Source organism: Geotrypetes seraphini, chromosome 6 (assembly GCF_902459505.1).
Source record: "Geotrypetes seraphini chromosome 6, aGeoSer1.1, whole genome shotgun sequence".
Taxonomy (NCBI): domain Eukaryota; kingdom Metazoa; phylum Chordata; class Amphibia; order Gymnophiona; family Dermophiidae; genus Geotrypetes; species Geotrypetes seraphini.
Window position 1 is genome coordinate 95,053,624 of NC_047089.1, and position 19,578 is coordinate 95,073,201.

At 40.1% G+C, this 19,578-nt stretch overlaps 1 protein-coding gene across 7 annotated transcripts in view; it reads right to left on the minus strand.

The window, feature by feature from the left end:
* DACH1 (dachshund family transcription factor 1) overlaps positions 1–19,578 on the minus strand; it is a 1,064,146-nt gene that overhangs the window by 142,612 nt on the left and 901,956 nt on the right. For all 7 annotated transcript variants that reach the window (XM_033948397.1, XM_033948400.1, XM_033948395.1 and 4 more), the window contains one exon: positions 3,936–4,087. In XM_033948397.1, the coding sequence (XP_033804288.1) occupies positions 3,936–4,087 (152 nt within the window). The remainder of the gene's footprint in view (positions 1–3,935; positions 4,088–19,578) is intronic.

A 19,578-nucleotide genomic window follows, 5' to 3' on the forward strand; every position in this document is an offset into this window, starting at 1 on the left:
CCTTACCCCAAAAATCATGCTAGGGCTTATTTTCGGGAAACACGGTAGAAACATGACGGCAGATAAAGGCCAAATGGCCCATGTAGTCTGCCCATCCACAGTAACCATTATCTCTTTCTCTCTCTGAGAGATCCCACGTGCCTATCGCAGGCCCTCTTGAAATCAGACACAAGTCTCTGTTTCCACCACCTCTTCTGGGAGACTGTTCCACGTATCTACCACCTTTTCTGTATAAAAATATTTCCTCAGATTACTACGAAGCCTATCACCTCTTCATCCTATGCCCTCTCATTGCAGAGTTTCCTTTCCAATGAAAGAGACTCAACTCATTTACATTACGTAGATATTTAAATGCCTCTATCATATCTCCCCTCTGACGCCTTTCCTCCAAAGTATACAGATTAAAATCATTAAATCTGTCCCCATATGCCTTATCACAAAGACCATGCACCATTTTAGTAGCCTTCCTCTAGACCAATTCCATCCTTTTTATATCCTTTTGAAGGTGCGGCCTCCAGAATTGTACCACAATATTCTAAATGAGGTCTCACCAGAGTCTTATACAGCGGCATCAATACTTCCTATTTCCTACTGGCCAAACCTCTCCCTATGCAACCTAGCATCCTTCTAGCTTTCACCGTCACCTTTTCAACCTGTTTGGCCACCTTAAGATCATCACATACAATCACACCCAAGTCCTGCTCTTACTTCATTCACATAAGTTCTTCACCTCCTAAACTGTACCGTTCCCCCAGGTTTTTGCAGCACAAATGCATGACCTTGCATTTCTTAGCATTAAATTTTAGCAGCCAAATTTCAGACCATTCTTTAAGCTTCGCTAGGTCTTTCTTCATGTTATTCACACCATCCGCAAATTTCGGTATCATCCACAAAGAGGCAAATCTTACCCGACAACTCTTAAGCAATATCATTTATAAAATTTGTTAAAAAAGAAAAGGCCCAAGAACAGACCTTGAGGCACATCACTGGTAGCACCCCTTTCCTCAGAGTTATCTCCATTGATCACTACCCTCTGTCGCTTTCCACTCAACAAGTTCCTGACCCAGCCCGTCACTTTGGGACTCATCCCAAGGCCACTCAGTTTATTTATTAGACATCTGTGTGGAACACTGTTAAAGGCTTTGCTAAAATCTAAATATACCACATCTAATGCACATCCTCTATCCCATTCTCTGGTCACCCAGTCAAATAAATTGATCAGATTTGTCTGACAAGACCTACCTCTAGCGAATCCATGTTGCCTCCAGTCCTGTAATTCACAGGATCCCAGAAACTTCACCATTGTTTGTTTTATAAATGTTTCCATTAATTTGTTTACCACAGAACTCAGACTTACTGGCCTGTAATTCCCTATTTCTTCCTTACTTCCACTTTTGTGGAGAGGGACCACATCCGCCCATCTCCAGTCCTCCGGTACCACTCCCGACTCTAGAGACTCATTGAAAAGGTCAGTCAGTGGAGCTATTAGAACGTCCCTAAGTTCCTTCAGCACCCTCAGATGTACACCATCTGGCCCCATCTCTTTCTCTACCTTTATTTTAGCTAGCTCCTCATGAACACAACTCTCTGAAAATTGATCAGGGTCTATTACACTCCGTCTCTATTCATGTTTGTCTTCTGCAGTCCCATTCCCAGTACTTCAGCTATGAACACAGAACATAAATATTTGTTAAGCAATTAGGCCTTTTCTTTATTAGCTTCTACATATTCTTCCCCTCACCTTTGAATCTCACAATGCCACTTTTGCACTTCTTTCTATCACTAATATATCTAAAAAAAAAGTCTTGTCTCCCCATTTTACCATGTCAGCTATTTTTTCTTCCATTTGCATTTTTGCTTTCCTAACTACACGATCAGCCTCTCTTAACTTTTCCAGATATTTTTGTCTGTCTTCCTCTTTCTGTGATCTTTCGTAGTTTATGAAGGCTAATCTCTTATTCCTTACCTTCTCAGCTACTACTTTTGAGAACAAAAAGTGGCCTTCTTTTCCTCCTACTATTACTTACTTGCATCACAAAAAGTTTTATCGCCCTTACAATCACTCCTTTCAGTTTTGCCCACCGCATTTCCACTCCTTCCAGACATTCCCACCAAGACAATTCCTTTACGTAAACTCCCACCCAAACAAAGTTAGTTTTTTTTTAAGCCTAGAACCTTTGCTTTTGAATAAGCCCTCTCTATACCCATCTTAATATGAAATCATACCATGCAGTGATCACTGGATATCAGATGATCACCCACTGTAACATCAGAAACACTTTCCCCGTTTGTAAGCACTAAATACAGTATGACCCCATCTCAAGTGGGTTCCATTACCAACTGCTGGAACAGTTCTCCTTGTAGAGAAACTAGTATCTCCCTACTTCTAGAACACCTCACAATAGGGATACCCCAATCAACATCCGACATGTTAAAATCACCTATTAGTAAGACTTCACCTTTTTAAGAGATATTCTGAATGCCTACTATTAAATCTCTAACTACATCTTCTGTCTGTGGAGGAGGCCTGTATACCATACTCATTCCCTCTTTCCAAATTGATCCACAGTGCCTCTTCTTTGCCCTGCAGATCCTGAAATTGTGTGGCTTTAATTTGATCTTTAAAACATAACGCTACTCCTCCTCCTTTTTTTCCTACCCTGTCTTTGCTGAATAGATTATAGCCCGGTATAACTACATCCCAGTCATGGTTCTCTGTGAGTCATGTCTCCGTGGATCGCTACTATATCCAACTCCTCTTCTTCCACCACAGTTCTAGATCCAGAATTTTGTTTCCCATATTTAGAACATTAGTATATACTGCTTTCCAGGCATTGCCCCCTTTTCCCATCTGTGTAGAGATATTCAGTTATTTACTTACTGAGAGCTTATACTCACCCGGGAGCTTTGATTACCCTGACCCATCGCTTCTAGTTTAAAGCCCTCTTCAGTAGATTAGCCAGCGTGCCAGCAAAGACACTTCTTCCCTTCTTTGATAGATGCACACCATCCCTGCTCAGCAGCCCTTGGAAAATCATCCCATGGTCCAGGAAGCTAAAATGCTCTAGATGACATCATCCACGTAGCCACACATTCATCTCTAGAATGTGAGCATCTCTGCCCTTGCCTTTACCCTCGACAGGGAGGATGGACGATAATACCACCTGCGGCACCTGACTGCTTCACCTTCTCTCCCAGATCCACAAAGTCACTTTTGACACGTTCGAAGGGGTACCTGGCAGTACCGTTAGTGGCAATGTGGATGAGCAGCATCGGATCGTAGTCATCAGGCTTGATGAGTATTGACAAGCTCTCCTTAACATTTTGGATTTTGGCACCGGGTAGGCAGCATACCTCTCTTGACATCATGTCTGGTCTGCAGATGGTTGCTTTTGTACCCCTCAGAAGGGAATCGCCAACTATGCCTCCTAGTGGTCATGGATTCAGTAATTTTTGGGATTTCAAGCATCTCCTCCACTTCCAGGACAGGATTAAGTACTTTTCTGAGTGCCTTTATCAAATAATGCTAATAACTTTCATGTCATTGCCACCTCAGCATTGTACTAGCTTTAAAACTAACAGGATTCGACTCATATAAATTTAAACATTATGATCTATCTCATCCTCTAATAAAGGGGAGCATTAAGAAAACATCTCTTATAATATGCCAATGTCACTTTTATTCATGCTTCTAGTATAATTCAATAAACAATTTATATTTGGATATGCACTTGACTTTGTTTCATAACTGATTCTTGTGGTGCCTTTAAAATCTAAATGGTTCAAAGAGCTTTCATTAAACTTCTATATTTATTTGTATTTATTACTCTAGATAAAATAATCTTTTAACCCATTATGCTAAAAAGACTTTGTAATTTTTATAAATCTGTTTGGTACCTGTTTGTACCCTAACATTGGGCTTCAGGAAGGCCTACCTGGATGTTAGTCAGAAGTGTCTCTATGGATGACAGTCCATCAGGGAACAGGAAAGGAGATGGAAAGCCAGGAGGTAATGGTTGCCCATGCCCAGATAGGGAAAGTTTGTCAAAGCAGTCTCTTGTGGTTGGTATTGAAAGTGGGGTCTCATCTGCATGTGATTGAAACAAAAATATAGAACAAGTTACGCTTGTCTGTTTTTATTAGACCTCAGTAATGGCTTCCCTAGTGGTTTCCAGAACATTTATTGCAAATTGGTTCCTGCTATCAGGAGAAAATGCTTTCTGCTGAATTTTCTTTAATGAAAAAGCTATGGAGATACAACAAGATAACTTTAATGAGTAACTTTATAAGCCTTTTAAATGCAGTCTCTAATGAGACTGAGTTTACAGTGCCATAGAATCTTTTTAAAAACAAATATTATCTCATATATACTTGTAATAATATATTCAGGCTGATTTTATGGATACTTTCCCAATTATCTCATTTTAGTTGTTTTTTTTTCTATTTAGATTCACAGCAGAATATTTTCTCGCATAATGCATTTCAAGTAAGTCTTGCTATTCAATTACATTGTTGTCTCCTACAGAAAATTCAAATGTTAACAATATCTTGAAAATGATACAGAATTAAAGTCCTTTCTTACTTTTCAAATATAGTAAAGCTACAGTTTTTTTCTATAATCCAGTGTGATTCTCTAGCCAGTTCTCAGACACACTCAGACAGTTTGGTTTTCAGGATATTCATAAAATTATGCAGAATATCAATTTGCATGTATTGCCACTAGTGTATATAAATGTATATATCCTGAAAATCCAACTGGTATTTGTGCTCTGAGGACCTGGTTGTGAACTATAAGAACATAAGAAATGCTGCTGCTGGGTCAGACCAGTGATCCATCGTGCTCAGCAGTCCGTTCCCGCGGCGGCCCTTAGATCAAAGACTAGTGCCCTAACTATACTATAATAAAAACTGCTTTGCCTTATTAAAAAGTACACTAGCTCAGTGGTGTAGCAAAAACAGGACAGTTCTACTGTGGCATGTTGTGGGATATCAGAATGATCTTTAGAGTATTCTAACTCATCAGGTCTGTCTTCTATCTTATTTTTTCATTAAATACTTGAGTATAAATAATATAAGCCTGCTCCGTTACCATAGTTTTCACCCGATTGGTCTTAGACAAAGTCTTCCTATTAGCCAATTCCTGTGTCTGTGTAGGATTTGCCATTCTCTAGACGAATTTCGAATTCAAGCAAAAAAGATGAAGGTACAGTTTTACCAACGTGGGTATCCTCAAGAGGTGGTGAAAAGAGTGTACACTTGGGCAAAATATGCCCACCGCGAAGGGCTAATACAAGAGAAGAAAAAGAATTCTAATTCCAGTGAGGGGATTGCTTTCATCCAATATCACTCAACCTTAGCTCACAACATCACTCAAATTATTGAAAAACATTGGCATATAGTAAAGCTAGCCAATCCTACCCTGGAAGATCGACCAATTTTTTCTTATAAAAGAAAGAAAAACATAGGGGAGTATGTTAATCACAATATTCTCAGGGACTCTGCACCTAGGGTTAAAGGCTGTCACTTGCCTTGTGAGCACTGCCAGTGATGCCCTTTCACCATGTCTGGTGAAATTTGGATTCATCCCAGAACAGGAGCTATTTATCGCTCTAGAGCGGTGACTAATTGTAACTCTAGTCAGGTAATATATCTTATTCAATGCCCAGGTCCGAAATTGTATGTAGGACGTACCCTTAGATAAATAAAAACACGCTTAATGGAACATAAATCTCGTGTACACACTCAAAATGAAGCTTCCCCGTTGGTACGTCACTGGAAACTTTGTGGGCACACATTAGGTGACCTGAAATGGAGAGTACTAGATGTAATTACAGTTGGGTGGGAGGGAGGTAATGTTGAGAGAAATTTGAATTTAAGAGAGTTACGTTGGATGTTTACACTAACTCTATGGCTCCAGAGGGGCTTAATGAAACAGGTTGATCTGTAATAAAAATCTCTATCCCCGTATTTCATCTTCTGGGCGGAGTTGCTCAGTGGAAATTCTTCAGTTGATTCTCTGCTCCGGATATGACGTCAGGGATGTAGGATATTTCAGTGAGGTATAAGGACGCCGCAGCCATCTTTTGGAGGCCATCGGCATAGTAGACAGCGATGTAAATCTATTCAAGTATGGCAGTTTTTAGTATTATAGTTTAAAACATTGGCAAATTTGAATTATAATTTGGTGTCCTTTTTGTGTTTACCTCTAGTATCCCCAGCCTTGATAAAGAGTGGCGAAACGCGTTGGCAAAGGGGAACATTTTTCAAATGCTGGAGAAACACACTTGAAGCATGAAATAACACTGTTTAAAAGCTAAGTTATTTAAAGCACTTATATTATTTATACTCAAGTATTTAATGAAAAAATAAGATAGAAAGAATGAATGAGAAATTGACAGACCTGATGAGTTAGAATACTCCAAAGGTCATTCTGATATCCCACAACATGCCACAGTACAACTGTCCAGTTTTTGCTACACCACTGAGCTAGTGTACTTATTTACTTTGATCTCTTTGAAAATTACTGTACGTTTGAAGAGATTGCCTTATTAAAAGCATGTCAAAGCTCAACTATTGATTTACCATTTAGGATTACTTGTAAAACTTATTTTCAAAACACATGCACTATAAGGGAAATCCTTTTAAAGTAAGAAACTGTGTATGAGTATTATGGAATTCACTGGGAAAATACTACATTAAAATAATATACACTTCATTATAACCCCCTTTTATCAAGCTGTGTTAGGATTTTTTATTACCGACTGCTGCAGTAAAAGCGCCGACGCTCATAGGAATTCAATGAGCGTCGGAGTTTTTACCGCAGCGGCCGACGATAAAAAAAAACACCTTAATATGGCTTGATAAAAGGGGGCCTAAGTTTCTAAATATAACTACTCATCTCCCTGAAATCATAGGTATTTTGGGCTTAATTGCTCGAGTACCTGAATAAATTCATGTAAACCATTATGAGCTCCCCTGGGAGAACGGTATAGAAAATTGAATAAATAAATAATTAATTTACATTGAGGATGGAAAAAGGACTGTGGTGAACAGTTATTTGGAAAGGCCAGCAAATTACACATGTAAAAATCACAATTCAAAGGTCTATACTAAGCATATAATGAAGCATTTCAGGCTTGCCTTGCTCTGAGATGCTGAATGCATTAGCCGCCTCATTTCCCTATGCATAAGCCTGATTAATCCTTATTAGAAATGCAGAGTTGCTTGTGACATCTGTCGCCTATGTGAACAGGTAGGGAATCCACACTAAGCATGTGCAGGATGTAATGTCAGCATAAGCTAGGGCTAAAAGCACAAAACCCTTGTTCCCATTTCATTTTTCATATATGGTTCCTGAAACACTAACTCATTCTAGCTCCATAAGAATCAATAGAAAACCCTTAATGTTACAAAGCCAAAACAATACAATACCAAAGTCCTACATCATATGACACTTCAGCTTTAGGAACAAAAATATTAGATAAAAAGAAAAACTAATACTAGGGCTGCACATTTAGGCCTGGATTCTGTATAGAACGCCTGGGACGGGCATCCTATACAGAATCAGGCCTAGACCCACCTAAAATAAACCCGATTCTGTAACCGACGTCCATGTTAGAGACGCCAATTATAGAACTGGGTTAGTGTAGATACGGTCGCTATACTTATCGCGACAAGTGGAGAAGGCTTCATCTAAGGCAAGGCAGATATTGGGTTGTATCAATAGAAGTTTCATCAGCCGAAAGCCTGAAGTCATAATGCCGTTGTACAGGGCCATGGTGAGACCTCATCTGGAGTACTGTGTGCAATTCTGGAGGCCACATTACAGTAAAGATGAGCGCAGAATTGAATCGGTTCAGCGGATAGCCACCAGGATGATCTCGGGGCTCAAGGGTCTCTCGTACGAAGAGAGACTGAACAAATTGCAGCTCTATACTCTCGAGGAACGTAGGGAGAGGGGAGACATAATCAAAACATTTAAGTACCTCACGGGACGTGTCGAAGTGGAAGATGATATTTTCTTTCTCAAGGGATCCTCGGCCACAAGAGGGCAGCCGCTCAAACTCAGGGGCAGAAAATTTCATGGCGACACCAGAAAGTATTTCTTCACAGATAGAGTGGTTGATCATTGGAACAAGCTTCCAGTGCAGGTGATCGAGGCAGACAGCATGCCAGACTTTAAGAATAAATGGGATACCCATGTGGGATCCCTACGAGGGTCAAGATAAGGAAATTGGGTCATTAGGGCATAGACAGGGGGTGGGTAAGCAGAGTGGGCAGACTTGATGGGCTGTAGCCCTTTTCTGCCGTCATCTTCTATGTTTCTATGACAAGGGATCTCCCTGCCGCGCTAAGTATAGCGGCCGCCAGTACGCCCTCCCTGAATGACCGCAGCAGGAGGGTGCTCAACCCCTCCTGCCAGTAGCCCTCCCACCGACGATCGCTGAGACAGGAGAGAGCCAAACCCCTCAAGCCCGAAGACGACACCCCTGAACGATTGTGGCAGAAATGTTCAAACCCTTCTGCCGGTAGCCCCCCCTGATGATTGTGGAGGCAGGAGAGCACCCAACCTCTCCTCCGACGATCGTGGAGTCAGGAAGGAGCACGCCCCTCTCTGGTCTATCCCACACGGTCCTAAGACTTGATTGGCCCAGGTGTCTAAGGCCCCTCCTATGGGCAAATACACAAATGTGGTGAAAAAGGGAAATTTAGGAAATTACTTAAAACAAAATTATTTGTAAATGCCTTTTTCTAGACATTGATTCCTCCTGACTCCTGATATTCTGAGATTCAGTATGTAATTGCATGTATAGGCCTTTTATGGCATTGATTTTCCTGCTACTGATTTTTTTAGAACTGTTTATGTTTGTGTCTTTATTTTGTTTTATAAACTTATGTATGTAAAATTATGTAAAACATTTAGGTTTTAAATGGTATAGAAATTTTTAAAATAAATTACAAATAAATATATGTATAACTTATAGAATACTATATAACATATTTTTTGCTCCATAAGACGCACTTTTTTTCCACCCAAAAGTGGGTGGAAATCCCGGTGCATCTTATGTAGCGAAGTTACAAAATTTGTACTCCTACTTAGCATTGTAAAACACCCTCCCGCTGCACCTTTTCAAAACACCCCTCTCCTCTGCCTCTCAGCACTGCTGCCGCACCTTTTCAAAACACACCCCCCTCCGCACTGCTGCTGCACCTTTTCAAAACACCCCTCCAGCACCATTGCCGCCTTTGTCATCGTTGGTACCTTTTTTAAACAGCCTGGTGGTCCAGCAGTATCCCTCCCTCGCTAGGCTCTCCTACTCAGGTTAGGAGTGCGAATGTGCGAAGCAAGCGTTATGCTCTCCCGCTTGGGCTCGCCGCTGCTTTCTGAATGGTGGCATCATTTCACACAGGACTCGCGAGAACTGATGCCAGCCATTCAGAATGTAAAGGCGGGCCCAAGTGGGAGCACGTAACGCTTGCTCCACACATCCGCGCTCCTGACCCAAGTATGAGAGCCATCTAGCGAGGACGGGAGGAATTTTAAAAGGCACGGGGTATTTTTTTTTTATGCCCCTGACGGTTGTTGGTTGGTTTTTGTTTTTTTCTGTGCTGGGGCTCTTTGGGGGATCATGTACACTATCTAGCTTTTTCATTCTATGTGTATCTCTTATTTGTATATTCTGACTTAATTTCTTGGACTCTTTGGCAGCCACACAATGGAGGGTGGGGAGGGTGAGATTGGGGGGGGACAAAAGGTACTGGGGGGAGTGCTTAAAAGGGTATGGGGAATGATTTAAAAGGTATGGGGTGTTTAAAAGAGTATGAGGGTATGGGGGATGATTTAAGGTACTTGGGACTATGTGGGGGCATGGGGGATGATTTAAGGTACTGGGGGGTATATGGGGAGTTTGGAACCTGCTGGCCTGCCTGTCTCTAGGCTACAAGGCATGCCTGCCACTAGGCCTGCCTGACCTGTGCCCTGTCCCTGCATGCCCTATGCCATGTCTCGGCCTGCCCTGTACCCTGTCCTGACCTGCCCTGTGCCCTGTCCCAGCCTACCACAAGACCACCAGAGGGGAACAGGGTACAGAGCCTGGCAGGGAGGGGGGGACAGAGTGCAGAGCCTGGCAAGGAATGTGGGGTTGGGTGCAGAGCCTGGCAGGGAGAATTTGGTTCAGAATGTTTTTTTTCTTATTTTCCTCCTCTAAATCTAGGGTGCATCTTATGGTCAGGTGTGTCTTATGGAGCGAAAAAAACACGGTAAGTTATGTGCTTGAATGGTGCACTTAGGCATGTCCATTTATGCCTGCCATTAACCTGGCTTATACAGTAACTCTAAATTTAGGAGTGCCAATTTGGGTTTATCCTATTATAACAAAATCTTGGCACACAGATGCTGTTATAGAATTGACATTCAGCATTGTGGTAACAGGTGCATCTAACAAAAGGCACAAAGTTATATAATTTCCCTTATAAAGTTTGTCCCTGAGGCTTAAATTTCCCAGACAGTATAACAACATCTTGGAAAAGTGGACAAACTGAATAGTTATTTTTAAAATTGTGTCCTGCCCCTTCTAATAAGAATCCAAAGCAGTTCACAGTAATATAAATTTTTCATGCTCATGAGTCTCTGCAAGCACTGAATTTTCTGGCACTAAGACCGTATTCCAATTTCATTAAAAATGCTCTTTCATTTGAGAAACACGAAGGAAACGAAGAGAGGGATTTCCTGCAGACATGTCATGGAGACGAAAATAATGATAGTACTAGCATTCCAACATAATAAAAAACTTAGGGCTCCTTTTACAAAGTGCCCTAAGCGTTTTAGTGCATGCTAACCATGCGCTAAACGCTAAGGCATGCATGTTAGTCTATGGACGTGTTAGCATTTAGCACATGTGTATATTTAGCACACTCTAAAACGTCTAACGCACCTTTGTAAAACAGGGGTTAAATTTCTTCTAATGTTGAACTCTTCATCATTCCCACATGCACAGAAATAACAAGATAAAAGTCAATTTAACATTTGGGCATTTTAATAATGTGGTATTTTGTTGCAATATTTCCATTAATAGTGTGTTGTTGCCAAGTTTTCCTGAATACATTAAAAAAACTAAGAAAAGATCTGAAAATGACTTCATAAATTACATTTTTAATGAAGGCTAGTTAGTTTTTTGGAATACAAAGTTTATAGTTTAGATAGTAGATTAGTATTTGAATCCCATGGAAGGTTGCAAAGTGTTACCCTCAAACAATATCTTCTGAGTCTTCAGGGACCAAATCTCATTATATGGAGTTCAGCCAAGGGGGTAAATACTGCCATAAAGAAATACAAATTGTACATATTTTCCATTTAGCCAGTGTCATACAAGTTCACATTTAGAATTCTAACTAGTTAAAACTTATTCTTGGAGGTCAACTACCTCGTGAACCTTGTCATCTCATAGATGACATCATATCCCATCCATCAATTTTCTCAGAAGCACACTTGCCATCTGCACTGCAGGTTATAATAACTTACCACACATATTCACAAGGCACTGTGAAAGGAAGACAGCCTTATAGACAGAAAACAGCAATCAGCTGAAGCACATGCACTAACTTTTCAAACATTCACACAGAAATTCAATATTAATATATCAGGACCAGCGTTACAAACAATTAATATTTTGATATTTTAGTAGAAAAAATACTAAATGAAACCTATTACATGATCCAGTAGGAGCACCTACTGAAACTTTAGTTTAGTATCTTTGACATTTTAGTCCTCTCATATATCTTGATAGCTACGGGGCAACATCTATAACAGACATATTTTACACTTAAAATATAATTGCTCCAAAATATAACTTAATATTTTGAATATAGCTGCCCATTGCTTTTTATTTACCAGTTTTACAGGATTACAAATTTTTCCTTTAATGATATTAACTTAGAAGTAAAGTAGAATAAATAACCACATAAAATAAATCTGAAACAATCTCTGTATTTATGCGCTAGACATATATCTTTGCAACTTTTCAAAAGCATGATAAAATCCTGCTGCTTAACTGGCTTAAAGTTTATTTTATTTGTAGTAAACGGAAAATGAAAATATAAATAAATAAACCAAGCAACCTTGGACTCAATCTTAAAAAAAAAAAAAAAATCTGTTACTAAATGTATGGATTTGCAAATCTTTCGGGTGCTACCAGACATATGCAACGCTGCACAGAATCCCAAAGGAGACAGTTCCTGCAAGATATAGCCTACAATCTAAACAGACAAGACAGACAAACAGGGGGGATGATTAGTCTGCTGGTTAGGGTGGTGAGCAGTGTTAAGTAGGGTTATGGATTGAAGGCTAAATCAAAAAGGTGGGTTTTCAGTTTTCTTTTAAATAAGGTAAGGGAAAGGACATGAAGGATGAACTCAGGTAGTTTATTCTAGGCTATGGAGCAGTTAGATGAAAGAAATGAAGTCTGGAACAGGCAGTAGAGGAGAAGAGCATAGATAAAAGCAGCTTATCTGTGAAACAGAGTTCTCAGGGAGGCGTTTAAGGAGAGATAAGAGAGGAGAGATACTAAGGAGCTGCAGAGTTTGAACTGTATGTGGAGGTTGATAGGGAGCCAGTGGGGTGATCTGAGGAGAGGGGTAAGATGAATATAGCGAAGTTGGCAGTAGTTAAGTCATATAACTGAATTTTGCACTGATTACTGTCAGGAAAGGCAGTTAAACGGGAGACCTGTTAGAAGTAAATTGCAGTAGTTTAAGTGTGAGATTACAAGAGTGTGAACAAGGGTCCAAGTAGTGTGCTCAGAGAGGAAAGGGTGAATTTTGGCAACATTGTAAAGATAGAAGTTTGTTGGATGTGTATAGAAAATGAAAGGTCAGAGTCAAAGACTACTCCATGGGTAAGAGCAGAGGAGGATGGAACAATAATAGTATTATTTACAGAGATGGAGAATGGAGGGTGAAGAGTGGAGGTTTTAGGAGGAAAGAGGAACAGCTCAGTCTTGGACATATTTAGTTTCAGGTGGCAGTGAAATATCTAGACAGCAATGTTTACCAGATAGGCTGAGATTTTTTCTTGGTTTTTATGTGAAATTTCAGGTGTAGAGAGGTATGTAGCTAAAAGCAGGGCCAGCTTAAAAGAAGTGAGACAGTGAGGCACTGAGAATAAAAGTATTTATAAATAGAAGTATTTATAAAAATCAATAAAAATTGGATCAATGAGAATGATAGCAACCAGAAGTATTTAGTACCTTGCTGTACTCCGAAGGTCCAGACAAAAAATTCTATTAAAACATCTGAACTTCGGTCCAACATTTGCAGCGTACCACAAGGATCCCCGCTATCCCCTACTCTCTTCAACCTATACACTGCATCTCTCGGAACATACCTAGATAATCTAGGCATCACCACCTACAGTTATGCAGATTACATTACCATTCTCATACCTTTTGATCAACCAAAGACCGCCATGACAAACACACTACACTGAACACTAGAAACAGTAGCAACCTGGATGAAAGATCACAAACTGAAACTCAACACAAACAAAACTAAATTCATCCTCCTCGAAAATGACAAAGTCCCAACCTTAACCACACAATCATTTATCCCATTCAAACTACCATAAAACTACTAGGAATGACTATAGACCGATGCTGCACCATGCAACCGCAAATAAATAAAACAATACAGAAATCCTTCGCAGTGATGAGAAACCTAAGACAAGTCAGGAAATTCTTCGAAAAAACACAATTCCAGCTTATAGTACAATCCCTAATCCTAAGTCTACTAGATTACTGCAACATCCTCTACCTCCCCTGCCTTGCTACAATGACTAAACAACTACAAACAATCCAAAATACAGCTCTGAGACTCATCTACTCATTGAGAAAACACGACCATATTACAGAAGCATACATCAACTCACATTGACTACCAATCCAAGAAAGAATACTATTTAAATTCTACTGTATGTTATTTAAAGCCTTAAATGGAGACAGCCCAACCTACCTGAACAACCGCCTCATCCAAACCACCTCAATCAGACATAGAAAAACACACACCCCATTCACACACCCCTCGATCAAAGAAGTAAAACAGAAAAAACTATACGATGGCCTCCTGGCCACTCAAGCAGCGAAACTAGATAACCAAATCTCCAATCTACTGATAACGACACCAGTCTACAAGACGTTCCGAAAAGAAATAAAAACTATACTCTTCAAGAAATTCCTGAAACAGCCATAACTTCAGAAAATAAATAAAAACTACATTCTTCAAGAAATTACTGAAACAGCCCTAACTTCAAACTTACCGTCCTTCCCCTCTCCCTGCCACACAGAAACTACATAATCTACTCTTTACCTCTCCAAAAAGGACAAATGTTCTTCCATTGTAACCCTCCGTTTTTTATTTCTTTTGTAATCCGCCTTGAAACGCAAGGTAATGGCGGAATAGAAATCTCTAATGTAATGTAAGTAATGTAATCTTCTATCTTTTAAAATATGCCTGTATTGAGCAGACACCAGAACCCCAGATATACAGTATATAAAATAATTGGAACTACTGTGAGATACAATTATATTCGTACAAAGGGAACACACTTCGAACATCTGTTTAATTGAAACATTGCTTTTTGACATTACATTTTTCTGCAAGATTTGCCATAAAACTTTTTTATGTGTTTTTTTTGTTCAGTTCACAATTTATTTTCACAAGGAAATGTGGTGTGATGGGAAATATTTGCAACATTTTACATCAACTTCATTCAAGACATGGCACACTAAATTTCATAAGAATCGGCTAAGTTCTGAGGAAGATATGACAAAAAAAATTTTGGTGGGTGTTTTTTTTTTTTTGGTTCACAGTGTATAGTATATATTGTGACAGGGAAAATCCAGAAACCAACAAAATGCCCAAGTTTCAGTGTGAGAATAATGAATCATGACCTGTCACTGAGAAGCCCGGGAATAGTATCACTCAGGTTAAGTAAAAGGCTACAGGAATTTAAAAGGATCCTATGCCAAGAGTTTATTTGCCCTTGTTTGAGAATCCTGTAAACCAAAATCCATTTCCATGTTCCACATCTCCTGGTCCAGGTAGAATTAAGAGAGGGGGTAGTGTGGAGAAAACTGCATTGAAAACACATAGGGCTTTAATGAGAACTCACTGGTCTGTAGTTTCCCGGGTCACCTCTTGATCCCTTTTTAAAGATGGGCGTGACATTGGCTATCTTCCAATCCTCCGGAATCATGCCTGTTTTCAAGGATAGGTTGCAAATTTGCTGCAGTAGTTCTGCTATCTCCTCCTTTAATTCCTTCAGAACCCTGGGATGGATTCCGTCCGGACCCGGGATTTGTCAGTTTTTAGTTTTTCTATCTGCCTACGTACATCTTCAAGGCTCACTTTCATGGATGTTAATTTTTCTGCTTGATTTCCATTGAAGATTTGTTCAGGTTCCGGTATGTTGGTTGTGTCTTCGTTTGTGAATACAGACGAGAAGAACATGTTGAGTCTTTCTGCGACTTCTTTCTCCTCCTTCACCTGGGGGTGTAGTTAAACAGGTGAGGAATCTGAAGATAGGATGAGATGGCATCATTCCCAGACAGAGCTTCATTTGCAACACAGCACAGAAGCAGCAGGCAGTCACCAAATGCCCTCAGTAGTTCCAGCCAATGTGAGGAAAAAGGCTTACCAAAGAAATCAGACAAAGAAACTTTCTAGACACAGTCTGGTAGATAAGTCTCTCCAGGGTATAAACCAAGTACCAGGAAGTCAGAAGACAGACATGCTATCTGTGTCTGGGAAAAGTATATCTGAGCCAAAGTTTGATGAATGTATGAGTTAGAAACATAGAAACATGATGGCAGATAAAGACCAATGGCCCATCTAGTCTGCCCAAACCCAACGGATGGGGAGAGGGACCTTGGAGTGATAGTGTCTGAAGATCTAAAGGTGAAGAAACAGTGTGACAAGGCAGTGCCTGTTGCCATAAGGATGCTAGGCTGTATATAGAGAGGCATAACCAGTAGAAGAAAGAAGGTGTTGATGCCCCTGTACAGGCTGATGGTGAGGACCCACTTGGAGTATTGTGTTCAATATTGGAGACCATATCTGGCGAAGGACATAAAAAGACTTGAAGCAGTCCAGAGGAAGGCAATGAAAATGGTAGGAAGTTTGCGCCAAAAGACGTATGAGAGACTGGAAACTTTGAATATATATACCCTTGAGGAAAGAAGGGACAGGGGAGATATGATTCAGATGTTCAAATACTTCAAAGGTATTAACGTAGAACAAAATCTATTCCAGAGAAAGGAAAATGGTAAAACCAGAGGGCATAATTTGAGGTTGAGGGGGCGGTAGAAACAGAAACCCGAGGTACAACTATACGATGGGAGGGATATTATTGAATGAGAGCAACCAAGAAAGGGACTTGGGGGTAATGGTGGACATGACAATGAAGCCGACGGCACAGTGCGCAACAGCCGCTAAGAAAGCAAATAGAATGCTAGGCATAATCAAGAAGGGTATTACAACAAGGACAAAAGAAGTTATCCTGCCATTGTATCGGGCGATGGTGCGCCCGCATCTGGAATACTGTGTCCAATATTGGTCTCCGTACCTTAGGAAGGATATGGCGTTACTCGAGAGGGTTCAGAGGAGAGCGACACGCTTGATAAAAGGGATGGAAAACCTCTCATACGCTGAGAGATTGGAGAAACTGGGTCTCTTTTCCCTGGAGAAGAGGAGACTTAGAGGGGATATGATAGAGACTTATAAAATCATGAAGGGCATAGAGAGAGTAGAGAAGGACAGATTCTTCAAACTTTCGAAAAATAAAAGAACAAGAGGACACTTGGAAAAGTTGAAAGGGGACAGATTTAAAACGAATGCTAGGAAGTTCTTCTTTACCCAACGAGTGGTGGACACCTGGAATGCGCTTCCAGAGGGAGTAATAGGGCAGAGTACAGTACAGGGGTTTAAGAAAGGATTGGACAATTTCCTGCTGGAAAAGGGGATAGAGGGGTATAAATAGAGGATTACTGCACAGGTCCTGGACCTGTTGGGCCGCCGCGTGAGCGGACTGCTAGGCATGATGGACCTCAGGTCTGACCCAGCAGAGGCATTGCTTATGTTCTTATGTTCTTATGTTAGATTCAAGAATAATGTTAGGAAATTCTTCTTTAAGAAGAGGATGGTTGTTGCGTGGAATGTGCTTCTGAGGGAGGTGGTGGATAAGAAAACTGTGACAGAGTTCAAACAAGCATGGGATGAACACAAAGGATCTCTAATCAGAAAATAATGAATATACAGTGAAGGAACTAAGGCCAGTACTGGGCAGGCTTTCACAGCCTGTGTCCCGTATATGGACATTCAGTTGAGGATGGACTGGGTAGGGTTTTATTGGTTGGGATGGTTAAGATGGGCTGGAGTGAGCTTTGATGGAGACTCCAGTAGATGGAACCTAAGAACACTACTGGGCAGGGCTCTGGGTTTCTGGCCCAGAAATATCTAAGAAAAAGGATCATTTAAACTAAATTAATTTTGGAGCATGTATGTTTGGGCAGACTGGATAGACCACTCAGGTCTTTATCTGCCATTCTTTACTATGTTACTATGTAGTTTGTATGGCATCGTCTAGTTTGCAATCTATACCTGAAAACTGACTTCTTGGGAAGCCAGTCTGTTAGCTGTCAACTGCTAGACTGCCACATGGAAAGGATGTTTTTTGACTCATCAGTTTTCATCACTATGATTAAGGAAAACCTTTACCAGAAAGCTATAAGTTGGTGTGTGAGTTAGTGATGGCAGTATGGGATCAAGCCAATGGGAACGAGGACTTCATATAATGATGCTGGAAGTGCTGTCTACTCTGAGGAAGGGGAGGAAAAGTCCTGTAAGCTTAGGTGAAGACCCCTGAGAATTTCCCTGTTATAGCAGGAACAGGCCAAAGCAAGCCCAATACAGCTAAGACCTAAAATGGTTGCTAAAAAAGAAAAATGTGCTCTCTGACTAGAAACTGTCAACTCTGAAAGACACTTCTGCTTTCTTAGAAGCAGAGTCAACCAGAAGGTACAGTTAGGAAAAAAAACAATTCTGGTGAAAAATATAGTAGTATGATAAGTTATGGAAGTTTCACAAGAAGAAAGACGAACCAGGGATACAAGTGTACAAAAAGGCTAATCACAGAACTGAAAAAGCCCTTAGGCCAGGTGCTCAAGGGAGGTTCTTGATATATTAAAAGAACACTTATGGAGAAATGAGGGTAGAATTAGATGGAAAAAGGCGTGACGCAGTATCACTCAATTATGTTAACCAATCCATAGATTAATAAATGAGATAAGGAATATGATTAACCAATGAAAGTGTGAAATGTAACATGCACCAACGTGGGCCAGAGCTGTCAGAATCATATAAAAGAAAGCTCTTTGAACCAAGGAGTCAGAACTCTTTCAAAGTTCTCCATCAGCCTGGCCAGCCTGGTGTATGCTCTATTACTCTGTATGCTGTGTGATTTGTTCCTGTAAGCTATTGCTATTTGATTATTAAACTCATATTGTTTGTATCAGCATAAAGAGAGTCGAGTGGTCTGTCAGTGGAGGCTGTAATAGCCGGCTTCTTTAACTCTCAACACATATCAAATAAAAGAGTTGCAAACAAGGTACTCACAGACATTTCCAGACATTTATGGTTTCTGTTCGAACACCTAGCAGCACTTGCCTTTGTTGATAATAGAATCAAAACAAAGCTACAAATGGTGTAAAACGTACAGCATCCACCATTGCCAGATATTCCATGATGTGTCGTGCATACAGATAAAATGGAACTTATGACCTTTGAAAGACTTGTAACACAGAAAACACAGTCATTTTTTGATCTCTTGATTGAAGGAGGATCAACAAAAGTGAAAATATTCCAGAAGAAATATCCCACAGAGTGAAATGATGAATCCAGTTTTCATAGAACTTTGGAATCAGGCATCCAAACTGACTGTTGTTAATGATACAGCAGAAAGATGGATAAGCCTCATTGAAAAATATGATACTTTGACAAAAGATGAAGAGAAACAATTTGTTCATCGACTAGGCACTGAAAGAAATTTCTTTCTGCATCAAAGGCAGCTCTTATGTCATAAACTGTTGATTATTTGTCGAGTGCACAAGAATTACAATATACTGTTAAGCTTAGTAGTAGTTTTAAAAAATAGCAAGGTGGGGCGACCCCTAAATTTTGTTTAAGTAAAATTTTGTGTGTTTTTTCACTTTTATATAAAGGAATAAAATTAGCCTTGTAGACACCATAACCAATGTCACCATAACCAATGATTACCTCTCAGAATTACTGGAAATCTTATCATGCAAATAAAAGACAAAGTAATCTGTTACTGCCCACCAGGGAAATGGATAGAAGCCAAAGACCACTCCAATGCCTTCCAAATCAATCTAATGCTGCAAGATACCGCTATTCTAGCTGCAGGATACCTGAACATGCGCTTAGACAAAATAGAAGACAAAGACACTTTAGAGTTTCTCTCTTTCCTGGAAGATATAGATCTATGCATCCTATCTTTAAAAAAAACAAAAA